This window comes from Chaetodon trifascialis, chromosome 23 (assembly GCF_039877785.1).
Source record: "Chaetodon trifascialis isolate fChaTrf1 chromosome 23, fChaTrf1.hap1, whole genome shotgun sequence".
NCBI classification, from domain to species: Eukaryota; Metazoa; Chordata; class Actinopteri; order Chaetodontiformes; family Chaetodontidae; genus Chaetodon; species Chaetodon trifascialis.
In genome coordinates, this window is record NC_092078.1 from 15,186,503 (window position 1) to 15,212,261 (window position 25,759).

The 25,759-nt window shown below is 43.0% G+C and overlaps 1 protein-coding gene across 5 annotated transcripts in view; it reads left to right on the forward strand.

Moving 5' to 3' along the window:
- Positions 1 to 25,759, forward strand: part of nrxn2b (neurexin 2b) — a 636,019-nt gene that overhangs the window by 313,715 nt on the left and 296,545 nt on the right. For all 5 annotated transcript variants that reach the window (XM_070993325.1, XM_070993329.1, XM_070993328.1 and 2 more), the window contains 3 exons: positions 542 to 925; positions 3,105 to 3,308; positions 6,486 to 6,512. In XM_070993325.1, the coding sequence (XP_070849426.1) occupies positions 542 to 925; positions 3,105 to 3,308; positions 6,486 to 6,512 (615 nt within the window). The remainder of the gene's footprint in view (positions 1 to 541; positions 926 to 3,104; positions 3,309 to 6,485; positions 6,513 to 25,759) is intronic.

Here is a 25,759-nt window from a genome sequence, read left to right on the forward strand (position 1 = left end):
CTTTTAATAGAAAATTAAGACGGAGTCGTTAATCACAGAAAGAGAGAGGGCCTTTTGTTTCACCCACTCCCTGCTGCATTCTGCTTCCCTTCTCCTCCATTTAGCCTATTATAGACACATTAGACACACGCACACACACACACACACACACACACACACACACACACACACACACACACTCGACTCATCTATTCTTCTTGTCTCCTGCATGTTACTCCGTCTGTGTTCTGTGTCCTTAAATTATCTGCTTACTGCCCCTTCCACCCAACCATTCACTTGCCCCCCTCCACCACTTGACCTCTCACCTGCTCACCCACCTGTCCAGACAACAGACTTCTTCAATTCATTTTCACTCTGTCTTTGAGTTACTCACTTAATACAAGCTGCAAGCTCAGACATACAAAAACATACACATACACATAAGTTGCATCACATGCAGATGTATCCATTTGCCAACATATCAGAAAGATTTATTTATTTATTTTTTTATGTTTTGATATTCAGTAGTTAACATTAGTTCCTTTGTGTTTCTGTCTTCTAGGATCTATCTCTGTCAACAGCCGCAGCATGCCTTTCAGCTCCCCAGAGGGCAGTGAAATCCTGGACCTGGACAGTGATATGTACCTGGGTGGGCTCCCCGAAACGAAGTCGGACCTCATCCTCCCACCAGAGGTTTGGACAGCGTTGCTTAACTATGGCTACGTAGGCTGCGTCCGCGACCTCTTCATCGATGGCAAGAGCCGTGATGTCCGCCGTCTAGCTGAGATACAAAGCGCTCTTGGCGTGAGCAGTTTCTGTACCCGTGAACTGCAGAAGCGATGTAGCAGCACCCCCTGTGGCAATGCAGGTCTGTGCAAAGAGGGCTGGAACCGCTACATATGTGATTGCACCGGCACCGGATACCTGGGGACCAATTGTGAAATCGGTAAGGAGGGTGATGTTAAAGGTGATGTTGCTCTAGATTTTATCCACAGCTATGCTTTGCAAAAAATACCTCTTCATAATCAAGCCATCATACAGTACAGTTCCCATGAAGTGTGCAAAGGGAATCACAGATGCTCAAAACATGAAACAGTTAATGCTGCTAAATCGTAAATGTTTCACACGCAATCCAATAAGGCAGAGGGCGAAAACAAGTGTAGAATGAGCATTTGAGAATGTGCTGCCTTGTATTTGACACAACCAAGCAGCTGCTGTATAGTAAGAGCTCCTCTGGGACATTTGCGGGAACCAAATGCCACCCGGGGATGGGTGGCATTAGGGGCCCGCCGGCTGCGAGGGGGGGCTGAAGCGCCGAGAGGCCGGCAGCAGTGTGGCGTAACAGCCAGTCCCACTGCCGCCATCTGTGCCAGTCATGCAAACCCAGGCAGCGTATACACCGCGCGAGGGGAGGTGCGCTAGTCAAATGACACCACGTACGTCTGATTCATTCCAATTAGCTGCAGGCGCCTCGCTTCATGGTTTGTGTTTGCACGTACGTGGGGATGAGTGAGCCATGATAGTATGGGATTTTAGGGACAAGGAGGGTAATGAGGGAAGGAGAGATTGGACTCAAATCAGGACAGTGGAGGTAGAGGATGAAATGTCTCTATTTTGAAGGGTGATATTTTAACTGTTTTGTCTTTGGGTGCTCTGATGACAGGTATGGTTTTAGTGATGCTCTTCTGCCATCTATTGGAGCTTTGCGCTACTGCAGGGACGTGATGCAGAGCATTTTCCTAATAACCTGCCGCATATTCCTCTGTGTCAGCAGACTAAGTGCATAGATTAATAGGGTGTAATTACAATCAATGATAACTAGTGGCAGAAACCTAGATGATTGATGCCACCAAGCCACTAAAATGAAAGGCGCTGGTGGTGTTTTGAACTGGTGATAATAATGGAAGGTTTTGTGTACTAGGAATTGTTTTCATTGGGATTGTATCACATTTTTATTAAGTGGTATCAGAGAAGTTGGTTGTATTGTGTATTGTCCAGTGTGTGTCTACGTTACACTCCTTTCAAATCTGGCTGCCTTGTCCTGTTTGCCCACCTGTAAGCAGGGATTTGTCAGCTTCTTTTAACATCATGCTATTTGTACCCTCCCAAACCTAAATGTTAGAACTAGCCTTTGACAGTGACTCACGTTAGCCTATGGTGACACATATCAACCCACACTGCAAAGTAAGAGCAGTATGCAGGGAACTGTCAGTCTGCACAACAATCTATTTATGGCATGTCAGAGTCCCGATGGAGTAACCATATTTGTGCCTAGTGGGAATAAGGATGTCTCAGAGACCAGCTGCACTTTTGCTATTGATATTTTCTGAAGCTTGAAGAGAGTTTCCTTTCTTTTATTATAATGTATGTTTTCATTTTGTGCTTCGGATGGCAAATTTGTCATCTGATGTAAATGTAATAGGGATGAAAAACGTCATTGGTATATCCTGCACACCAAACATTAACTTGACACAATATTTATTAACAAAATGACATGGCACAATGGAGCAATAACAAAAACACAAAAAGAGAGGCCTAGGGTTGGAGTCTGCATGCTGTCATCAAACCGCCAATCCCACTCAGATGGCTGATAAGTACAGCAATGATTGATATTATCTTTTTATCGATGTGAGAAGTATTGGGTTTACTGGTTTTGATCATCATTTTCACTGAGCCTTCCCTTGATCTTATGTTGCAGATTTGGCACTCAAATACACCTATTGTGACCAATAGTGGATTTTATATTAGTTGTGGTTACATTTTAAATGCTTAAAGGGTAAAGAGAAAGAAAAATGTGTCTCATATAATGCTCAGCATAAGACCAAACCTTTTTTGTTTGATATAATGTGACAAATCAACATGTTCTAAACCTTGATCTGTAGTGTTTGATGAAACTGGGGCTCAGTTATATCACATGGGAAGATTTGAAAAGATAACTGAATTTGTTTCAGTGTGATTTGGACTGACATTGAATTTTATGCTTGCACTTGGCTGTCGATGCTGTGCTGTCATACCCAAGCGACCTCCATGCCTGTGTTCTGGGTTCACCTGACTCTTTGCCTCTGCCACATATCATGTGTTAGCCTCTTTGTCACTCTTCTGTCCTCTCCTTCACCCCTATCCAGAGGCGACGGTGCTGAGTTATGACGGCAGCATGTACCTGAAGATCATCATGCCGGTCACCATGCACACAGAGGCCGAGGACGTGGCCCTGCGCTTCATGTCTCAGCGGGCATACGGCCTGCTCATGGCCACCACCTCCAAGGAGTCAGCAGACACCCTGCGACTGGAGCTGGACGGAGGCCGCATCAAGCTCACCGTGAACCTTGGTAAACCGCTGTGATTCATCATGGATGTCTCTGCTAACCTTTCCCTTACCATCCCTTGTCTCCTCGTCTTTACTCTGTATTTTAGCGTTGTATACTTCTGAACATAGAAGGATGGTTTGACATTTTAAGTTTCAAGCCATTATTTTTTCCATTGTCAGATAGTTGGGTGGGAAAAAAGCTTCTAAATTTGTCCCTCGGTTTTGATAGAACACACTTTATCTGACTTAATGAGAACAGTTGGCAGTACATTTGGCTAACAAGCGAGCTTATGCCCATCACTGCCCATTGGTTTAAATGAGGAGTATGAAAAAACGGAGGTACAAATCCAGAAACTTCCCCACACACTGCTTGCTGCAGGAATACACGACTAAAAGTAAAAACATACATGGATGGCCTCTGTAGGGAGCCACCCTGCAGTCATTTCCATATTGTTTGACCCCTGGTCCCACCCTGTCCCCTCTACATTCATCCTCTTCTTTTGTTCCTTGTGAGGCCTCATAGCAACCCCTCCTGTTTAAAAGCTCCATCTCTCACAATAGCCCTGGCCTGATCCTGAGCCTTAACCCACTAACCTGTCTCTAGAAGCTTCAAGGTGGTCTTGCTCCTGTGTCACTCCTCATAATGGTTCTGCTCTATTTCTTTTTGAGGGCTTATCCGAGGGGCTGGTTGGCCCCACTTCTGCCCAGCAGCTGTGCTAAGACGAGTCAGAAGTAATTACAGACAAGTTCAAAGTAGCTGGGGGTGTAAAGAGGTCTTTAAGGTAATCCTAGTCGGGAAATGGTCAGTGAAATTGTACAGTAGGGTTGTAAGATGGATGGTTTCATAGCAGGGACATTCTCTCTAATAACTGGCTGCAGGATTGCAGACCTTTTGACTTATTAAAATTTCATTGCAATGAATATTAGTGCTCTGAGGAAGATGGGTATGACCTCCCAGCTCCGGATTATTTAAGTATGCCCTGATCCTTTGAAGGAACAGCCTCTCAGCAGTGAACCAGGAGGAGCATGACAGAGGAGCACCCTGAAATATGGGATTTTAAGGCACCATAGAGTCAGGAATTGTGGTGGTGGGATAAACAGAGGTGGCCACTCTGCTCTCTTTTCCTATTTCTCCTTCTCTTTTCTTTCTCTTTCTCTCTTTTTCTGTCACTCATAAACACCCCACCTGGCCAAGACACAGAAGATGGACCTTTTCATCCCTTCAATGGCCTGTATGTCTGCGGCCCTCGGATCAAACAGTCAGAGAGACCGGCTCACAGCTGTAGTAGTCTGAGGTTTCACACCCATTTGTACCTGCTGTCCACAGGGCCACAGCTTGACCTGCTGGACATCCCCCCCAACAACACACTTGCAACTTATCCATAATGGCAAAGTCCTCAATTGAATTCACACACCAGTCCTATTTCCAAATGGGCTTAATGATACCTTAAAACTAACAGACAGTTGACTGACGTTATAGCTCTCCTCAGGATTTTCATAGCTGTTTTGCAAGGAAATTAATTAACCCACAATCAGTAGGGAATCCTCGATATCTGTTAAGGCTTTAATCCTTGTTAAGATAATTAAAATCCATCTAATTAATCACTTGGAAAGGCTGTAATGGCACAGATTTAGCTCTAATGATATTTATTAGTGATAGATAATGATGATTACCTGTACAATGTGAAATGTGTCAATACTCTATGACTTATCAATAGAAAACAGTCAAATGCTGTCGGGACAACTTTTAGATTTTTTCAAAAACATTGCACAAACGTGGCTTCTGTATCCATCCTGTATCCTTAAACACATATTAGTGGAGCTCTATTATGTATTACCTCCACCTCTCTACAGAGTGATGCTGGTCCCTGGCTGTTTGTGTCCACTATTCTGTAGCGGTTGACAGCTCGAGACCACAACCCAACCACACTGCCACATGCACACGCAGTTTCCAGCCACTAGATGGGGCAGAATAGCAACGAACGAGATTCTGTAAGAATTTGACACTTTAATTATACCTTTAAAGGAAGTCTCTGAGGGTGGGGTGGAAGGTCAGGGTGAGCTACAGAGCAGGATTCAATTTCTTGCTTTGGGACACTTAACCAGAGCGGATGTCTACTGATGCTCTGCTTTAACGCGAGACTTCCAGTCGAAGGACAACACTCCACCATCCTGATAGCACAGCTTGTAAAATGATGATACTTTCCACTCTGTTTTTGTTGCACCACTTGTAGCAAATAGTCCTCAGTGGGGTCTTATTTCTTACGGCTTGTGTGCACCAGGCGTGAGGTGGCTGGGGTGTGCAGATCACCCTTTCTTGTCATTTACACTGTTGGGTTTCTCATTCCCAAAGTGCTGCAGAAGACAAGCGCATCTCAAATTGCCAGGAAAGAGGCCTAAAGTTAAAGGTGCAAGACATTGCATCTGCTCGAGTGACTGCGCAGCAGCTGCAGGAAAAAGGATATTTGCACACAGTGTGAGCATAATGGCTTCGCTGTGTTTGTTTTGAAGTTCTCAGCCAAGAAAGCAACCACTTGAAGTTATTTATACCATCTAGTTCTGGCCAAAGCATTTTGAGCAGTTGAAATTATCAGGCTCTATCTGACTTGCTTAATGAAGTTAGTCATATGTTTATGATGTTTGAAGCATTGCCTGCTTTATACATGACATAGAATCCTGAAGAAAGGTTTGCCCGATGGCACATTAGGTTGGCACATTTAAGCTCAATATTTCATAACTCCCCTCCACCATGATAGAACCCTCTAATTCCAAGAACACGATTTGCATTTTGACACTGTCTCTACGATCACATGTACAGTTTTTATGTGTTCATACACCGACAATAGAGCACTTTGTAAAGGTTATTTCCATTAATATGATGACGATAGAAGAGTCATCATTATGTTCTCCTACTGCATAGACCCCACGGTGTGAGTCTTGCCTTCTGCTGTGCTTTGGGGTTATTGGGTGGAAAGGGATGGATGATGGGATTGATGGAGGAAAAGGGTGATCCTGACTCAGAGACTGTCCCCGGATGGTGGCCCCAGAGCAATGCTTGGTTGTCTGCAGAATGTACTTTGAAGGATGTGAAATGTTTTTTCTCTTTTATCCTTTCTTCTCTTTCTTCTCTTCCTGTCTGTCCCTTTCTCTCTCCTTTTCTTTTTATTTGATCTCACCATTTCGCTCTCTCTCCCGCCAGATTGTATCAGGATAGACTGTAGCCTCAGTAAGTGGTTCTATCCATTTTTCTGACTAAAATGTATCTATCTCATCTTGATTCTGTGCAGTGGACCTTTTCTGCTTTCTCCTGACCTCATGATGAGTGACATCTCCCCCATTACCCACTCGTCCGCTCTTATGAATTTTTCTTAACTTCGAAGAACCATCTGTTGAATTTCTTTTTTCCATTACACATTATTTCTCCATCTTTCGCTTGTGTATTTCTTAACTAATTTGTATGTCTCTCTCCACCCATTTTCCCAATACATTAATCTAAGTTCTACTTTTCTTCTCTCCATCAGTTCCGTCACTTTGATTTTCCCTTCTCAGACTTAAATTTAATTAACGTTTCACTTGCATAATTTCCATGCTGCAATCCTCTTTGCTTGCTTAACATGCTCTGATATGAAATTATTTCACTGCCTCTCCCCTGCCCAAGACCTCTTCTATTCATTTCCTGTCAACCTTCTCCAAAAACGCATACAGAAAAAGGCAACTTAATACTCCCCTGTTGGATGTTTTCTATGATGCAATGCTGAGTCTTGGCTCCACTCGGCTGCATGCACAGGTGTTGCCTGTTTTCTGTGTGGGACAAACTGTAGTTTTGGACCCTAGAAAGCTAATTGCTTATCCACTGAGAGACGGCACCACCTGGTGCATGCTTGTTTTCAGAGCAAGCTAATGTTTTTCTGCCCCATGCTGACAGAATGATAGCAAACTGTTATTTCTATCATGGCCACATGACAATTGAACAACTAGCCCACAGGTAAGTGCCGCGAGCCACAGTGACAAAAGTGGAGAAAACCTGATGTTTGCCACAATGTTTGTGTCTTTGTGTGTATGATCTTCGATTTTTATCATGTCTTTGTGAGGGTCGAAAGATGGAGGGGCTTGACTTTGATCAACCTCTAACAGCAACTTGAGGAGGTATCATCACAAAGCAATTGATCGTGCTTTTTCATTTGCTTTTCTATCTATAAAAGAGTTCTTTAGAGAATTTGGCCACATATGTATTGAATCATCAGTGTTTTTCATCAGATTGTGATCAGGTAGTTCAGGTTTGGCCATGGATCAGGTTTTGTTTTTGCCGTTGAATTATAAATGTGCGGTGTTCAAGTCTTGCTGTGTGGTGGTGATGGTTGAAACAGAATCAGTGTTGTCGCTGGAAGGCCCTTCTGTAGAGTCATACTAATGTGTTTGTATGTGAACCACACTTTTCATGTTCTGTACTTGTACTGTATGGATGTCACGTCTCTCCACTTAAAATGCACTTGAATGCTGTTTATGTCAGAGTTTATGGAGTGCAATCCAAAAACTTCAAAAGTCTCCGCCAGGCATGGAAGTGGTTGCAGTGTATGACGAATTACACCACTTATTATGTGTGGAGCTACCGGCATGACACACATTCAAATAATTCTTAGAGCATGTCTGTACCCAGGTTGACCACTAGATGTCACACAAGCACTGGGGATGTTGTGTGATTTCTCAGCAGTAGGGAGGAGATGGAGACTGAAGCTGTTTTTTTTTGTTTTTTTTTCTTTTTATCTCACCACCCGAAGTCATTTCTTTGTTGGACTAGACAGAAACTGGCTTGGATTCTACTTTATTTTTTATTGTCTGATATGGTGGGTTGGGTCACAACAGATCTGTATGCTTTAATGTGAGAAATGTTAGAGCTGGAGAATGGCAAGAGGTCTTGCAATTTTTTCAGATTCTACATGCTGCTTGTGTTTCTTCATCTCGATATAATGGAAAGACCAGTATGAAAAAAGATTTTTATTTTATTTTATTTTTTTTAATTCAGCACCTGTGTTTTAAATATTGATAGGATTATTCAGTGGTGCTGCTCAAGCAATAGTCTGTCATATACTTGGACCCCTGGGTTTCAGCAGTTTTGCGGGGAATATTTAATTTTACTGTTACACCTTTTTGGTTAACTGAGCGCCCTTGCACAGCAGTGCCCTGATTCATGGCCACTCAGTCACACAAAACGCAGTATAAAAGAAAGAATGTGTGAGTATATAAGGGAGAGAGAGACCAGTGAAATGAGATAGATAGGGAACAAACCAGGGTAGAGCTAGAGACAACAATTTATTCAGTGCCATGACATCTGCCGGTCGATTCCTCTTCCAGAGCCCTAAAGTAACTAAAGCCTTGAATTTGAGTAAGAAAATCAGGGTATCAAAGCCTTTCTTCTGGCTGGTTCATGCAGACAGGTTTTCTTCCTCACATTTATTTTAACTTAGTGGCAGTCGCAAACAGAACAAAATCCTAGAAGGGTAAGCAGCAGTATTAATGTGGCACTAAATATATATAAATTTATATCTTGACTGCACATGGACTGGAAAGGCCAGCGAGTGGTGGAATAAAATACCAAATACTGTGTATGTCTAATCTCTACAAAAGGAGACAAATCAAAATGTAATGTATTGAGCTGCTGGCACTGAACAAAATGGCTAACATGAATATGACTACTGTAGATGCATCCAGGGCAATATTTTGAGGGTAAAAAGGCATATCTAGATACAAACTAGCAGTGATTCCACCATTTGTAACTTGCATTCTGACTTGTATGAAGAACAAACGCAAAACCAAAAGGTCAGTGGAAACAGTGAGACTTCACTTGGGTGTATGTCAAATTCGGTTGCATTTAGGGACACTGTTGGAGACACAGCAAGATCAACCGGATCATTAGCATACTGATTGCATTGGCACTTAGAGAGCATTGGCATACCGTACTGTTTCTCCTTTTTTATTTCTCTGTTTGTTGTGCCATCACTCCTGCTACTACAACTGTTAAAACTGCAGCTATTGACCAACTATTGACCTTTGATCCTTTTTATTTCTTGACTTTGGAGTGCTTTGTGAGGCGTAGGAAGTGAAGGATCAGCCTTGTGTTTTTATTTCAGTACATTGTGACCCTGCTTTTCCACCTTAATGCAACTGGATATGATATGGAGCAAAGCTGGTGCCCTCAGCTCCAGTCAGGTCAGGGTGTCACGCTGATGATATCTGTTTGGAAGGTGGCCTTTCAGCAGCCAGCAGCACCTTCTCTTAGAGCTAGATGAGATGAGATTTGGCATGACATATGGGCAGCATGTGGGGAAGGAGGACTCCGTCTGCTAATGTCAAACCCTTTGGCCTATCCACATGCAAGTACTCACTCCAGAGCACACTGAGACACACACTGCGTCCGTGTGTATAGAGGAGATGAAAATCATTCAGATGAAATTTTTCACTTGTGTGTATGCAAGCCATATCAACCATTAAAAAATCCGTTTAACTCCTGTTTGTCGACACACAGTAAGACACTATTATGTAAAGGTAAGCTTTTTCCAGCCTTCGGTATGAGTATAGCATAATGGTGGCAATTTGTACTGCTTTGTTCTCAAACTAACATTATTTTTTTTACTACCTGCCCGCCTGCTGTCTAAATGACTTACTGCTTGGTTTGGCAGCTCTAACAGTCAAGCCTACTGAAATATGTTGCAAAGTTGTAGCATGTAACATTGCTGAGGCTGCATCCACGCTAATATATTTTTGTTTTAAGGTGCATAACTTTTGCACTTTTTGTTACTTTGGCATTTTAGCACCCTTAAAATTGAGACTTTTTTTGCTGGCCTTATTTTACGGATTGTGTCGTCGCCTGGATGGGTGGAAACAGCCACAAGATGAAAATGTATGAGGGTGGATGTCACCTGACCTACTGCTGGGTGTGGTCGGATGTGAAACGGACTTTATTATTTTTCACAGAGGGAATGGCCCAAATCCTAACCCAACTTAATACTGACACTATATCTATAACTACATCTGTAGTCATGGCTCCCTCCTGGGCGTGTATTTTGAGCAGCACAGATGCTATTGAATGATCATAGAAATATTATAAGAGTATGACAGGCAGCAGTGTGTCTATGTGTGTCTATCTATACACATTGCTACTTATCACTATAATTACAAAAGTGACACCACTCTGTAAAGTATATATAGGCCACAACACAGTATAGAATTGAGCATATATAGCAAATAGTAGATTGGGAGAGACTGAGAGAAAAGGGCACAATTACAAATCCATCTGATATTTCAGTACCATGGACAGCGGCATGGATTTATCAATGCACAGCACAGTCAGGCTGCTGATATTTCAGAGCCATGGTCGGGGTCATAGCATTTTGGCAATTTTGCTAACAAGGATAAATATAATGGATAAATAAATTTTGGTCCACATTTTTGAGCTTTTTATTGAACAATATGGTAAACCAGTAAGAATAGCACACTGATGACTAATAGTACCAGGAGATGAGTACATTTCTATCTAATGCTGCCACAGCAATGTGAACACCCACAAACACAGATGCACATGTACAGACATATATATTCACAGATGCATGCATCATCTTGTGGGCAGAGAAATGAATCTGAGATTTTGCCCACACACTGAAACGCAGCATATCTCTGTCACTGAAGCTGTCACCCTCCTCAGTTTTAGCTGTTTCCACCCAGGTTGTCAGGTGTCACACTCCTCCCCCATGTGTTTTGCACAGTCACGACTATTGAAATATGCACTAGCACTGTTCATGTAACCTTGTAACCGTTTTGACTGCAGATTCAGTACATGTGTTCAGAGACGGCAGATATATTGGCCATTTTGTATTTGAATAGATAGTTTGCTCAGTGTAATTTGTGTTGAATCGGGTTCTTATCTGTGCCCCAGCTCTTTCTCACTTGTCTCCAAGCAGATGGTTCTCTTACTTTGTCAGTGAATCACAAATATTGAATTTGAATGAGTTTCCAATCTCTCACTTAAATCATGAGTCATCACATCCTATTTCAGCCAAATAGATGTCAAAGTTGGACATACAGTAGGCACTAGAAGTTGCCCTCAGCATGCACAACATCCTACAGTTTGTGAAGTTTGAGCATGTATCAGAGTTAGACTACATCAAATTTATTTTGGAGATGCTTGGACTGGGATTTGATTTTTAAAGGCAATTTAATGCTCCAATGGAGGATAGCCCTTTTTTTTTTTTTAGTTAATGTTCATTTTATCCTCCAAAACTCCAGGCTAAATGTGATGCAATGAGCCAATAAGGAGGAGTATGTTATTAACATAATGCCTTAGATCTGTGCACCCTCAGAGATGGGTTTGTCATTTGATATAAATAGATTTGTATTAAAAGCAATCATCTAGTTCAGCGATGGACAACAGAAATTAATTGCACATTTCCCAGTAGTTAGCACGTTGAAATATAATTAACAATTGTCTGCGTGATACTAGCGCACTGCTAACCACTGAAAAAAGATACAGTATGTAAACACATTGGATATAAGCAGCCTTCCTGGCAGTTGCCTAGAAAGTGCGTGCTGTCACACACAAATCATCTTTAAAAGACTAAAAAAACAACCATACACATAAATAACTCCTCCGTGGATGCAACTTCCTTTAATTTCTGCACATTTTTATCACACTTTCCTCTTTGCATGTGTTAATGGAACAAACCAAACACCTCTTAAAATGTTAAACAGGAATGACCTAATAAATAACTGCTTTGAAGCCTATATGAACTTCAAAGGGATGTGCAATCAGAACATTTTCGTAACCCCGGCTGGAGTGGAACGTGCAAGGGTGAAGGGTGTTGGTGTAGGAACATCCCTGCATGATTAATTGTGCATGTACACTTGTGTCTGCTACAGTGTGCCCCGGCCACTAGCGGTAATCTAGATCTCTTTGCAGTTGATGTGATGGCAGAAAAGTTCAAGTACAAACACAAGAATATGTAATTAGTAGAAATGTGTTATATGCATGAGTATAAGGGCTAGCTTAAGACACTTTACTACTGCATGTTTCCCATATATATGTGTGTGTGTGTGTGTGTGTGTGTGTGTGTGTGTGTGTGTGTGTGTGTGTGTGTGTGTGTGTGTGTGTGTGTGTGTGCGCGCGCGCGCGCGCACGTGCGCGTGCGCGTGCGTGCGTGTGTGTGTGTGTAAGGCTGTGCACTGCAGTCATTGGAAAAAAGGCCCTACACTCTGTTCCAAAGTCTAGATTAGCAATCTAGTGTTTACTGAGTAGTTGCCAGTGTGACACCAAAGCTGTAGAATGACTGAGACATGTCGTTTAAACTTTTGTTGCCCTCTTTTAAACTTGAATTAAAAAAATCTTGTAAAACTGGCAGTCTATAATAATTATTATCATTATCATTGTTATTATTTGTATTAGTAGTAGTAGTAGGCAAAAAACATTTCCTGAATAAGAACAGAGATGCCGATTACGTTTATGTTTTTGTTGCTGTTAAAAGTAACTCAGACTAGAGGCAATCATCCAGAACATTTGCCCTGATGCATATAATTGCTCAAATGAGCTGAAGAGTCGTTATCGCCAAGTACTGACGAACTAAAGGGCAGTTCTCTAGCTGAAGCACATGCTGGGAAGGTGATGGATCGTGGTTGTATGAAAACCGCTGACCTTACAAAGCTTAGTCATATATCCTTCATTTCGCTATTTTTAAAGCAATGCTCTATTCCAATTCAGTGTTCGGCAGCCGAGAAATTTTGGTGACTGTCTCACTGTCAGAGGCCCTTTATTGACTGTTAAACTCAAAAGAGAAAGACATTTAAGCATGGGAGAGAGATGAAGAAACCTAAATTGACAAAGCAGAGTGTGTTGGGGGGGGTGGCTGACGGGTCAAATAGACTCTGACGACCGTTGACAGACAAACGAATCGAAGGAGAGTGAGAGAAAGAAAAATCAAGGAATCAGGGGAGGCAGGGGTTATAAGTAACACTGAGCCAGTGAAGAAGGTCTAACAAGGATGGCACTGTGCCTTGTAGTTTTTCGTTTTCTATATACTTCGTCCTCTCTCCCTCCTGTGTCTCCTCTCTGTGAACTTGAGACACCTGAGGCAATCTGCTCGCCGGGCCCAACCGGCCGAGGAGATTGCCTTCCTGCCCTTTTAGTCTAATAAGAATTGTCCACACCAATGTTCCACTGTCTGCTTGTACTACTATTGCCACAATTTCAATTCTTTTACTTGGAAATGGTAGAAAAAGGAAGGTGCATTCTCTGTCTCTTCACTTGGGACCTGGGCCAAAGTATTGGAGACCACGTCTGCCCTCCTGGTCCACTGAGCAGCTTGTGGGCCTTGTTGGACAGCAGGGTGGCACCCCTGTCTTGCTTAATGCTGTCTGGGACCTCGACAGTGCATAGGTTGCAGCTTCTTACTTTCAGGGACTCAATTTTGGCAGCCAAGTGATTGAAGCCATTTTTACCACTAACAAGCTGGGATTTACTCATACCCAATCCAACTGTAGTGGCCGGTTGGTTTTCAGCCTCGAGCTATTCATTCTCATTCGGGTTTACTGTCCTCACAGTTGTTTGGACGTTTGTCTTTGAACACAACCAAAAGCAGCAGAACTCTGATAGTAACTAGTAGAACAAGATTGTAAACTATTAGACACCCCCGAGTGGTCTCCTCCGGGCCACAATTAAATGCGGTGAATGCTTTGATAAAATACATTGCTGATGTTCTCCTTCATGTTCTAGTTCTTCTCTATCCCAGATGGTTCCACTGTAATCATGATGAAGAGATGTGACTGCAGACATTAAGCATTCTGTTCACACTCCCTTATCTTGTATGCGTGTCTGGAGATCTTTTGCCTGTTGAGAGCAATAAAGTGATGATACTGTACAGTATTCAGAAGAAGGGGATCCTATATTTGCATGCTTCTATTCAAGAACTTATTGTTGATTTTAGAAGGTTTTAGTGTTTTAGTCCAGCTAATTCTCAGCTCGACAGTCAACAGTTGTTTGTAACCTTTAGAAGCCTAACAAGACTATTGCATAGAAATGTAGCACTTTATTGGAATGTAGCACAAGTGTGCTCTGTCTCTGTTATAATAAATGAAGGTAGAAGCACAAAAGCTCAATAAATGTTTGTTGCTAGGGGAGCTTGCAATAACCTAGACTTACAATGTGTGTATGTGTTCTGCATAAGGGCTGAAGCAAAAGATCTTTCTGCTCAGGCGTCAATAGGAAAAGATTTTCTATGCCCACACGGGGCGTAAGCTCCTTTTACATCTGCTTTTCACACAATTTTGTCAACACACAAAGCACAGTTATCGAAATTGATCCAATCTCAACAACTGCATTCAGGCCAGGACCTTTGTTTTGAGTTGGATGTGGCTGCCCCACTGGCAACATAATCAGTCTGCCTCCTTTCAGCGCTACGTGGCACCGGCGACAGGTTAGATGTGGACTCATTACAGAGGCTCTAATGAGAGAACCGGCAGCAGCCTGGAGCTGTCGAAACCCATACTGCCTTACAGGACTGATGGCTATCCCGTGGGACCATAACCTCCTCCTGCCACAGCATGCTGGGAAATGCGGTTCAAATCAGCACCGTGGAGGGTGAGCATGAAAAGGGAATGCAAGGAGTGCAGTGAGGGTGCAGATGGCAGCACGAAAGGGAAGAAGTGAGTCGCCTGTGTTTGAAACACTAAAGGGAGCTCTCAGATTCTGGAGAGGATGGGTGGAATGTATGATTCATTTCCTGCATCTCAAAATTAATCTGATGTCCTCTCAACATCTTCCCAACTCAAATAGGTCTTCCTGTGGTGGACAAATGCAATTTTAGATGCAATCAGCAGAGGTTATCTTGTCATGGATGTTAAAGCCCTTCCTGCACAGGTGCAAGAACAGTAGGAAAGAAAAAGTGTGCAGCCCCTGATAGCAAGCACTGAATACAAATGCCCGTGTGTGAGCAAGCATCACACACACATTTTGCTTCATAGAAAGGCAAGTAGACACACTCGTGTGTGAGTGCACACAGGCATACACACAGTATGGGTGCGCACACACACACAGGCACAAGCTGCCTTATCTATGTAATTGGCACGGGGGGTCAGAGCGGCAGGCGTAGATAATTGTCGCTGGGGGTCATAATCTGTTTGCTGCTTCCCTCCCTTCTTCTCATTCCTCTTCTCTCATCGACCCCTCCCTTGCTATCATAGTCACACACCGTCACACATTGTTCCTCACTCTTCCACAAACTCTGCCACTTCTTGTCTTTTTTGTCCCTGTTTGTGATGCAGCACCATGTGGGGGATGTTTTGAATGTGGCTGCAGGAGGGCTGTTTTGCTGTTGTGTCAGCATGCAGCAGTGCCTTCAACTGACTGCCAGACCCCCCACTTACCACTCCCCAATCCCTCCTGTGCACCCGGACAAATACATCCCCCCAACCCCTCCACCCTCTCAAAGAAATACCTCTGTTCGCAGAGATACAGCGCACACAGTAGATCAAGTAGAGTCGCTTTGCAGGGTGAAGAATGTGATAGATGAAGGGACGGAGAAATCTCTGTTAGAATGGGGGAAGAAGTGCTCCAGGAAAGAAGGAAAGAACAGAAAATATGGGAGCAGCAACAAAATGAGTAGAGACAAGAGCCATAGGTGGAGGGGGGTCTTGATGTAGATGTCGTTGTTTTTGTCTGTTATCTGCTCATATCTTTCATTTCCATCATGGCATCTTTGCTGTTAGCAGACGACTGCCATTTAGATTCCATGCGTACAGACACACACACACACACACACACACACACACACACACACACACACACACACACGCTCACACACACACACACACACACACTCACGCTCACACACACACACACACACACACACACACACACAAACACCCAGCCCGTCATTAGATCTGCAGCGATAGGCCTGCGCTCCTTTGAGATAGAAAATATGATATCTTAAGATAGGAGCCAAATGGCATTATCGTCAAAGGAGGTCTTATCCTGATAACTCTGAAGAGCAAAAGAAATCCTGTGTCTTGCCATAGAAACCGTATTAACTTGTGCAGCCTTATGTAACTCTTGCTGCTGTCTGCCTTTGCTTTTACATAAAAATAACATGAACATATGGGTCATTCCATCGAAGAACCCGCAGTCCTCTCGTAAACCACATTCCTCAGCAGTCATTTCTACTTCCATTCCCACACATGGAACACATATATAATAACCATTTGTTAAATGATCTGCAGTGTGTGTGTGTGTGTTGACTGAACAAGGACATGAAAAACTCCATTCAAACACACACATACTGTATAATGTATGTGTGTGTTTATGCAGCATTGGCCTATGTGGCTCTGCTACAACACGCTTTCCAATTTAGCTATTGCTTCCCTCATTTTTAAACAACAGGCTTCCAAATCTGAAAGTCAGTGAAGGCAGTTATCACAGTTACTAGTCATGAATCATAAAATGGTCCCTCTGGGTTTCTGAATATGGCATTATTTGCATCGTCTTACCTCTGTAAATTCAATTGTAGCCATGTATATAAGAAACAGCTCAGGTTTCTGGATTGTGGAGCAGTTTTGTTACCGTGGATTTAAGCAAATACATTAGGACTTCTTTACATTAGAAAAGGGCTCTAATATCATTCTAAGCAATTTAACAACAGTGCACAATAACTCAGTTACACTGTGGATTGTCATGCACTGAGAACCGCCAGATTTAAACTGCTCTTGCTAAAAGTTCATTTTAAATGCTTTGCTTATAAAAAGCAGATATTTCTTTCAAAGAAATGTAAGACTTGTCATGCAACTTAGCCAATTCAAGCAGTGATATGTCTTCATTTGAAGGTGCAGTGTCTTTAGTGTGAAATTCCCTCCCTGTTTTGGCAGGGATTATGTTCATCCCTGTGCTAAGGGATTATGTCCCTGGTAGTCTTGTGCAGGCTTTTGTTGTGGGAACCGGCTCGGTGGGAATGCTGCTATTGCACAAATTCATGACTATTACAGAGATCATTACAATGATTAAACACTCCTACGCATTTTCAATGAAATGTATTTAATGTGCGTCTATTTCGCCGAAGACTGCTTCGCTGTGTGTCATTCAACAGACTTCAATCCAGGTGTTGGTTGTGCAGTTTAATGTGACTGACTGATGGTTGGATGGACTGATGTTTGTTATCCCAAAATACCAGCATTCACACTATTTATTGTAGCACATTAGCACAAACAGAACTGAACAGCGCGTCATTTCAGTCGCCACCGTAGCAGACAGAAGTGGAGCTTCTTTGGAAGTGGAGTGGCTTCTTTAATAAATTATGTTTGTATATGTATATCGTACATTATAATTACATATGACGTGTTTGAGGCTAATATATTGATGTGTCATGAAGTCGACAGGAGATAGCAGGACTGCATGAAAAATGGCATTTTACTCACCATCAGTAACCCACAGCTTTAATAGCTCAGTCTATTACCTGGCCTGCATCCATGCAGGATATAAAGAAAAGGCTTTCAACAGAAACAAACAAAACAGGCTACCCTTTGACAAATAAGTACCATACTGATTCAGAAAAAAACATAATTCCAGAGTACTATATTCATTTTGTTTTATTTGTTCAGTTATAAGCACTGTATGGTATTCCTGTAAAGACCCTGTAGTTTACATCATCAACATGATATTTCAAATGTTCCAGTAGTCTTCCCTCGTCACTCATACCTATTTATATTTATTGTATTATATAGTAACATACGTTTTGTAGCTACTCACCAGTGAATTTAGGGTAGTTTTCTGATAATGTGTCAATGAAATATTACAGGGACTGTTAAAAGAAATAATAATAATAGGGACTATTAATTCATTGTTCTGCTCTAATGCCGCCAAGCTAGCCACTGTGCTGTACAGATATTTCACACAGCGTTTGAAGTTGTAACATCTGGGCTATAAACTGCAACACTACAAATGAGTGTGTCACTTCCTGCGGTTTATAGTAATTCCCCAAATGAGCATGGAGCATATTACTACCTCACTTTCAAATGGAAATCAGACAATGATTATGAGCACTGGAAAGCCCACACTCTATTACGTAAAACTCAATGAATAAACACCTGCATGCTGCTAAGTACTGTTGGAAACATGGTCTGCTCCCTACCTGTCAAACTGTACTTTTGTCTTGTCTTTGTTTGTCAAAGGCAGCGATAAATCATTTCCCTCACTGTGGTTTGTTAAGGAGATTTAACAAATGACACAACAACACTGAGGATTCCTCCCACTCTGACAGGCATCTCTTTGTCCTGTGTGATTTTCATGAGGGATATGATGCGTGGCGTTTTGCACCCCCCGTCCTCAGTGTCGCATTAACATTTCTAATGAACGTGGTTAGCATATGAGAGCGGTGGCAGAAAGGGCTTTGGTGTCCCGGAGTTGTGGCCTCACCGTCCAGACACCAGTCGACTGGAGTAATCAAGTGTGAAGGTTGTGAGGAGCAAACAGCCATTAACCTCCCAAACACAGGCCATCATCACCGTCTGCAGAGGACAGAGGGGAGGGCGTGTGTGTGTGTGTGTGTGTGTGTGTGTGTGTGTGTGTGTGTGTGTGTGTGTGTGTGTGTGTGTGTGTGTGTGTGTGTGTGTGTGTGTGTGTGTGTGTGTGTGTGTGTGTGTGTGTATGTGTGTGTGTTTGTGTGCCTGTCAGTGTGCAAAAGAGAGTGAGTTCCAGGCTGGTGAGTGTAGTACAGGAGTGTGTGTGTGTGTGTGTGTGTGTGTGTGTGTGTGTGTGTGTGTGTGTGTGTGTGTGTGTGTGTGTGTGTGTCCTTTATAGCTGTCTGATGGATAGAGTGGATTGTCTATGATTGTGAGAGTGTCTGATGAGAAGTGTGCGAGTGTACGGTGTGTGTCTGCAGCTATGACTGCCCTTCATCAATGTAGAGAGGATTAGAGGTCCACTTTGAGGTTGGAGTATCCAGAATAACCTGTAAACAGCTCTACAATGTGACTGTCAGACGCAAGTCACAAGCAACATGAAACAGTGTGAAAATTCACGAAGAGAGCAGAAAAATGTCCACTGTGCCAGTTTTGCTTGCATATGTCATCCTTTGCTGTCCTTATCATTAAATACAGTCTGTTGTATTCCACCACTACACCAACTGAGGCCCTAGCTTAGCATTAGCTTGTAGCAGGAGCAGTCCACAGTGAGGAGAGATAAGTGATTTTGTTAATCCTCAGTAAAACTCAAAATATTACAGTCCACAGTTCCACTGCCACCAGCGTAATGCAGGTTACTCTAAGCGTCACTATGCCAGTCTCAACCATCACTCACATCACAGGCAACATGCGCCATATTTTATAGTTCCAAAATCTAAATCAAGGAACAGAATATATATATTTCCATTAGTAGGATAGAATAATAAGCTAATCTGCTCAGTAAATCTTCACAAAAATAAATCCCATCTTTCACCAGCAACCATGGGTGTGGAAAGTACGAGCCTAGCCCTTATTGCTTTGACTTAGATGTTCAGTTCAACAGCTACCCAGTTTCTAATGATGTCAAAGATGAATTGAATTTTTCTTCGGGGGGGGGTTGTCGGCCAATTAATCGGCTATCATCTTGCACCAAACTATCATTATTATGTCGGCCTTTAAACATTACAAGATACACGAGATTGTGGGTGTTTTTGTCCATGTGTGTACATCTGAGTGTCTGCAGTGGTGCTTGCAGCATAGTTTGAGGCCCTGACTGCAGTCTGGTAAATAGTCATTGGAGTGTCCGTCTGTGTACTTTCAGATTTGCACATATATACTCTGGGATTTGCATCTATTTATTCTGATATGTGGTCAAATCAGGCCATGTATCCCACACTGTCTGCCTATCCCATGTGATCTCAACGCGCATTATTCCCATATGGCGATACAGTATGGCTGTGCTTGGCACGGCAAGGCCTGTGACTGCCTGTTTGACATGCCACTGTGTCGGCTGGTGTGATGCCATGCTGAACCAACCCATCTGCTCCGGGCCGAGTTGGCACAAGGGAGAACTCATCGGAGGCAGGCATGAGGAAAAGGGCATTGGACCTGTGGTTTGGCGAGGCATGACGTCCAAAAATCTCCTGAACCACTGCCCTCAAAATGGTCCAGAGCATAAACAAGGGTGTGATGGAGTGTGAGGTTGTGTATGTTTTCAGTAGAGACTAGGCTGCTAAATACATTTATGAAGAGTGGATAAGCCGTCAGCCTCACTAGCTGCTGAATCGATCATGTGCTGTTGCAATCTGTTGATCGCATATTAGAATAGAAACCTTTTTAAATCATGCATTTTTACGGTGTTACAAAACAGTGTATATTTGTGATAGTGTTCCTCACAGTGATTGCCAAACAGAGATCATTGTTTGCCCACCTATTTATATCTCATTACATCATAGGATAGAGGTGTATGTATTGTAGGTGGGGTGCTGCGGGGTGAAGGTTGTGTTTGATAATGCGCGTGGGTTTTGAGAGTGGCTTTGCAAGTGAGCATGTTTTGGGTATAGGTAACAAATTTCCAAATACTGTACATTGTGATTGGGCTTTTCTGACAAGTGGCAATTTGATATTTGCTATTCTATACAACTGCATTTACATTCAGCAAGATATGTTGTTTGTCTGATGGGGTTAGCTTGAGGCCAATGAAAGTGGACTGTGAGAGTTGAGATCAGGCATACAGCAGTTAAGGATAATATTAGGTTCAGGGCTGATGTTAGGAAGGTGGCAGTTCAGGTAAAGCCACCGCTGAATGCATTCACGTCAATGCAGAGTGTCCTCAAAGACACGCTTAACCACTGGCCGTGTGTGTGAGTATGTGTGAAAATATGTATGTTCTTGGATTATGGCAGGTTATCAGTGTGCATTTCAGAGCACTTCTGGGGTCCCTTTCAGTGCAACAAGATGTGCAGTATTTATAGGATTTGTTCATTTGGGTGGGAGGAGAGCATTCAGCCGTTTAAACTTAAGAGGCAACATGCTGTGAGGCTCTGTTTAAAAGAATCAATGGCAAGTGAAGCGGATTCTGAGGAGATGCAGTTCAGGTGTTTCCAAAACAGAGATACCTGGGAAAGATCAGCTGATTGTGTGTGTGTGTGTGTGTGTGTGTGTGTGTGTGTGTGTGTGTGTGTGTGTGTGTGTGTGTGTGTGTGTGTGTGTGTGTGTGTGTGTGTGTGTTTGTGTTTGCAGACCTGGCTGAGAGAAGAGAACATATTGAAGGAGGAAAGGATTGTTAGAGAGACAGACAAGGAGATGAGAAGGAGTGTGTAAATGTGTGTGCATGTGTGTGTGTGTGTGTGTGTGTGTGTGTGTGTGTGTGTGTGTGTGTGTGTGTGTGTGTGTGTGTGTGTGTGTGTGTGTGTGTGTGTGTGTGTGTGTGTGTGTGTGTGTGTAGGGGGGAGGGCGTTCCTCTTCATTACCGACACTAAGGAGCCATGCCAGGAGCACAGATGGCAGAGGAGAGATGGGGCATGGGGTTGGCACATAAACGGCAGCACACACTTTCACATCACATACATTCACACACTCAAACCAACGCAGAAAGTATGGAAATCCAAGCAATAAGTCCTCAATATGTTCCCCTTATTATTTTGTTATACAATTCAGGTACAAGAAATGCACATTCAAATAGACATTGTCCCGCAGATCACCTGCCCACACACACACACACGCTGACACACACTTGTCATCAAGCTATCCTGTGGTGTTCCTGTGCCAGTCTCTTGGCTCGCAAAGCAACCGTGCTGACGCTGCATTTCTCTCTTTATCTTTCGCCCAGAGCGCGCGCACACACACACACACACACACACACACACAGTGCCCTCCCATTACACTCCCTTTTTTCAACCCCTCACCACCACAGATGCTGTAGCCTAAGACCTAAATTAAAATTTAAAGAGCACCTTTATGAAAATGGGTCCCTCTCTTCCTTTGTTTCTTTTTACCTGATATTCACACAGACACACACACACACACACACACACAAGCACATGTTCGTACTTGCATACTTGTGAGGACCCCCATTTGACATTAAGAGTCCCCTAGGCCTTTACTCTAACCTTATCTAATCTAAACATAAAACTAACCTAACCCTTAAAACCAAGTCTGATCCCTCAAACAGCCCTTTGAAGGTCTGCATGAAAGTGAGGAGCGGCCACAGTGTATTCTCTCTCCAAAAATTCTCTCAAAGTACACACAGACACACACTCAGACCCCCAATGGTCCAATTAAGAGCACTGGTCTGTTTGCACAGCAGGAAAGCAGGGCAGCGTGTTTGTGTGTGGGAGATGTATCTATTGTGCGCAGCATGTACCACTCTCCTCTGCAAGGTTGAACGGAAGAGCAAGCTCTCTCTCTCTCTCTCTCTCTCTCTCTCTCTCTCTCTCTCTCTCTCTCTCACACACACACACACGCACACACACACATACACAAACCCACACCTCCCACAAATGTAGGAAGCAAGAAAGCCATGTAGTCTCAGTTCATAGCCTACAGTGCACCTCCTACCACCTCCCCACTCTTACACTAGCTGAAGTCCCATTGTTACATGGTAACCCGAATCAGAATCAGAAAAAACATATTGCCAAGTACGATTTTACACATGCGAGGAATTTGTTTTGGTGAAGTTGGTGCATGACACATCTACTAAAAAAATAAGCTATTAAAGAAGTAGTCAGGGCCTTTTTGATAAGGCTGACAGCAGACGGGAAAAATCTGTGAACCTCTTTGAACACCTGTTGTTTTCTTGATCTATACATTTACATTGGATAATTAGTTGGATACAGACAGTTGCACGACACAAAGAGATGGTGAAAAAAATCTTTAAATACTGTTGTCAGTTTTCCACTGGTAAAAATATATACCTATGTACAGCAGCTACTATTGTTTTTTCCACCTGCATGGAAGTTAATGCGATGCTGTCTCTTCAGTAGATGCTTAAGTTTTCTTCAGTAACTCTCAAAGCAGGCAAAGAAAAACACTGATAGTGTGCTGTCTTGTTTTAATACATTTCTGCTTTATATTTGAGCACTGAGCACTATTTTAAATTGCAACACCTACCAGTGGCGATGACCCTCTTCTGATTCCCATGGCATTTTTAAATTGCATTCTAAACATTATTATTACCTCATAGGTCGCCATTCAACACGTAGAATAACAGTCCTGAGGGATACTTCCTGTCGCTTTACTTTGAAAGAACAAAGCGTATATCCTCGCCACATATACTGAGAGCTATATGCGTACACTGTGTGACTGTGTACACTACAGTGTGTTCATGTACAATGTGCTTTCCCAGATGGGTACACAACAGGGGGTTGCCTGAGGTCCATCACCTGGTAGTGAAATGCTAATCATGAGCAAAATTAAGTCCTACGCTCACACTACACATATTCCCACTTTGATTATAGCGCCTGTCTGTCTTGCCTAGCAGGAATTTTATAGAGTTCTTTTTCTACCTTCCTCTTTTCCATATCAAACCACAAAGAAGTCATGCATTACAATTCCCCCTGGTCAGCACGAGGTCTCTGGTTGTGTTTTTATCCTCCTACACTGCTCTGCATGGAAAATCTATTTCAGTCATCTGCTGCTTGCCCTCACTCCTGCATTTTCTGTTTTCTCTGCCCCGCCTCAATCCCTCGTTCTCTTGCACCCTCTTTTCAGTGACACCCGGTATCAGCGTCCTCCCTCTTTCCTCAGAGTGGGGCTGCTGAGCCGAGAATGAAACACTAAGAGAGTGTGGATCTGTCTTGAGCCCATTTTAATTGGACTGCAGTCCACAGTTATATTTTCTTTTCCCTCATGGGTGCTTGTGAGCGTGCGTGTGTGGATGCGTGAATGTGTGTGGCTTTGTGGAAACTCGTGACCTCAGAAGCCCAGAGCGCTAGCTGCTCATAATTATGTTCTCTTACAGGGAATTTGAATCACATAGCGTGAACTGGCAGTCACTACTGTATCCCATACTTGAGGATGGCAGCTTCTGTCAAACCTCATAAAAGAGAATATGATGCTGTTGTAAAAGGGGATCTGCTGTTATGGAACTCGACGAACATAGTAGCTCAGGTTCCCCTGTTTAGTTGAGTCAGTGCTGAGATGAAAAAGGCAACGTGGCATATTCAGGGCATAGCATTGTTTTATGATACAAGGCTTTTTCTGTTCAGTGTTACAATTGGATTCTTTCCAATGCCACAGGGAGGTTTAAGGGACATAAATGCGTTGTTACCTCTGATCTAAACCCTAATTCCATGGCCTTTTAACAGACAGGGTTTTTCTCAGCAGCTCAGTTCAGTGTGAGCGAGTGGTTGCGGGTATAAAGTGTATTGTTAGCTCTGATACATTATCATATGCAATCCCTCCAAGCAAACTTTGACCCTTTGACTCGCTGACACATCCTGTTACCTCTGACCCCTCCAAGCTCAACACTCTAACTACATATGCTTGGGTGACCCTGACAAACAGCTGGCTTGCCCCCATGTATGACTTCATGACTCATGGGTGGTTCTTTTGACATCTACTGTTGCACCAGCAGTGGAGTTACCAGGACAGCCTGTGGCCCTGTCACGCTGTGGCACTGTTGTTATTGCCATTAGAGTGGGAAGCAGTGATCGTTCCTCTTTGGCCAGCATGGAGCCCTCTGGCCAGCATCAGACTTTGGCGCAGTTGTTAGCTTAACAACCATGTCGGGAAAGCATGCTGGGTTTTGTATGCGGCCAGCATCAGTCGGGGATGATTCTGAGTGACAATGGGATGTTAGCTGGACCACACAATGCTCTGGTTTCATGCAGAATGCAACAGAAACAAAATGAAACATGCCTCATAGTGATGTTTCATCGTTTTCAGTTCATGTTAGGGTGTGGAGTTGAGATGTTTGTTGTGAACATGAACAATAATTAATTTTACTTGGCAGCATATTCACTTTGTCAGACCCTCTCTCTATTTTAAGCACCTCAGACTTCTGCACACTTTTTTATGAGTGGTCTGGGAGATCCTGATCTCTGTGCCACTTCTACACAGAGAAAACAAACATTTCTCACCCTTCATTTCCTGATTGTCTTGATAGAACTGCTGTCATCATTGCCCACTGCAGACTGCTGATCAACTTCACACTCTGAAGTCGTTTTGATTAGAGTTCAGACATAATAATTATACAACTGTGTTGAAGTACTCACTGCTGCAGTAGCAACCACACAGCCTGAATAGAAGCTGATGGCAACAACCTGCAGCCATTAGCTGACGGCTTGTGTTCCATTGATCCAATTGTATTAATCAAGGTTGTTTACAGAGAGAACACGGCGACCGATGATGGATGACTGCTGGTAATTATGCAACAGCCTGCAAACATCACACCTCTCATTTATGGTGTGCTGACACAGTCAATGAAAATAATCCACAAGCCTGGCGATTTTTACACTTTAAAGAATTCCCCCTGACACCTCCTTCAGCTCCCTTGTAGAAAGT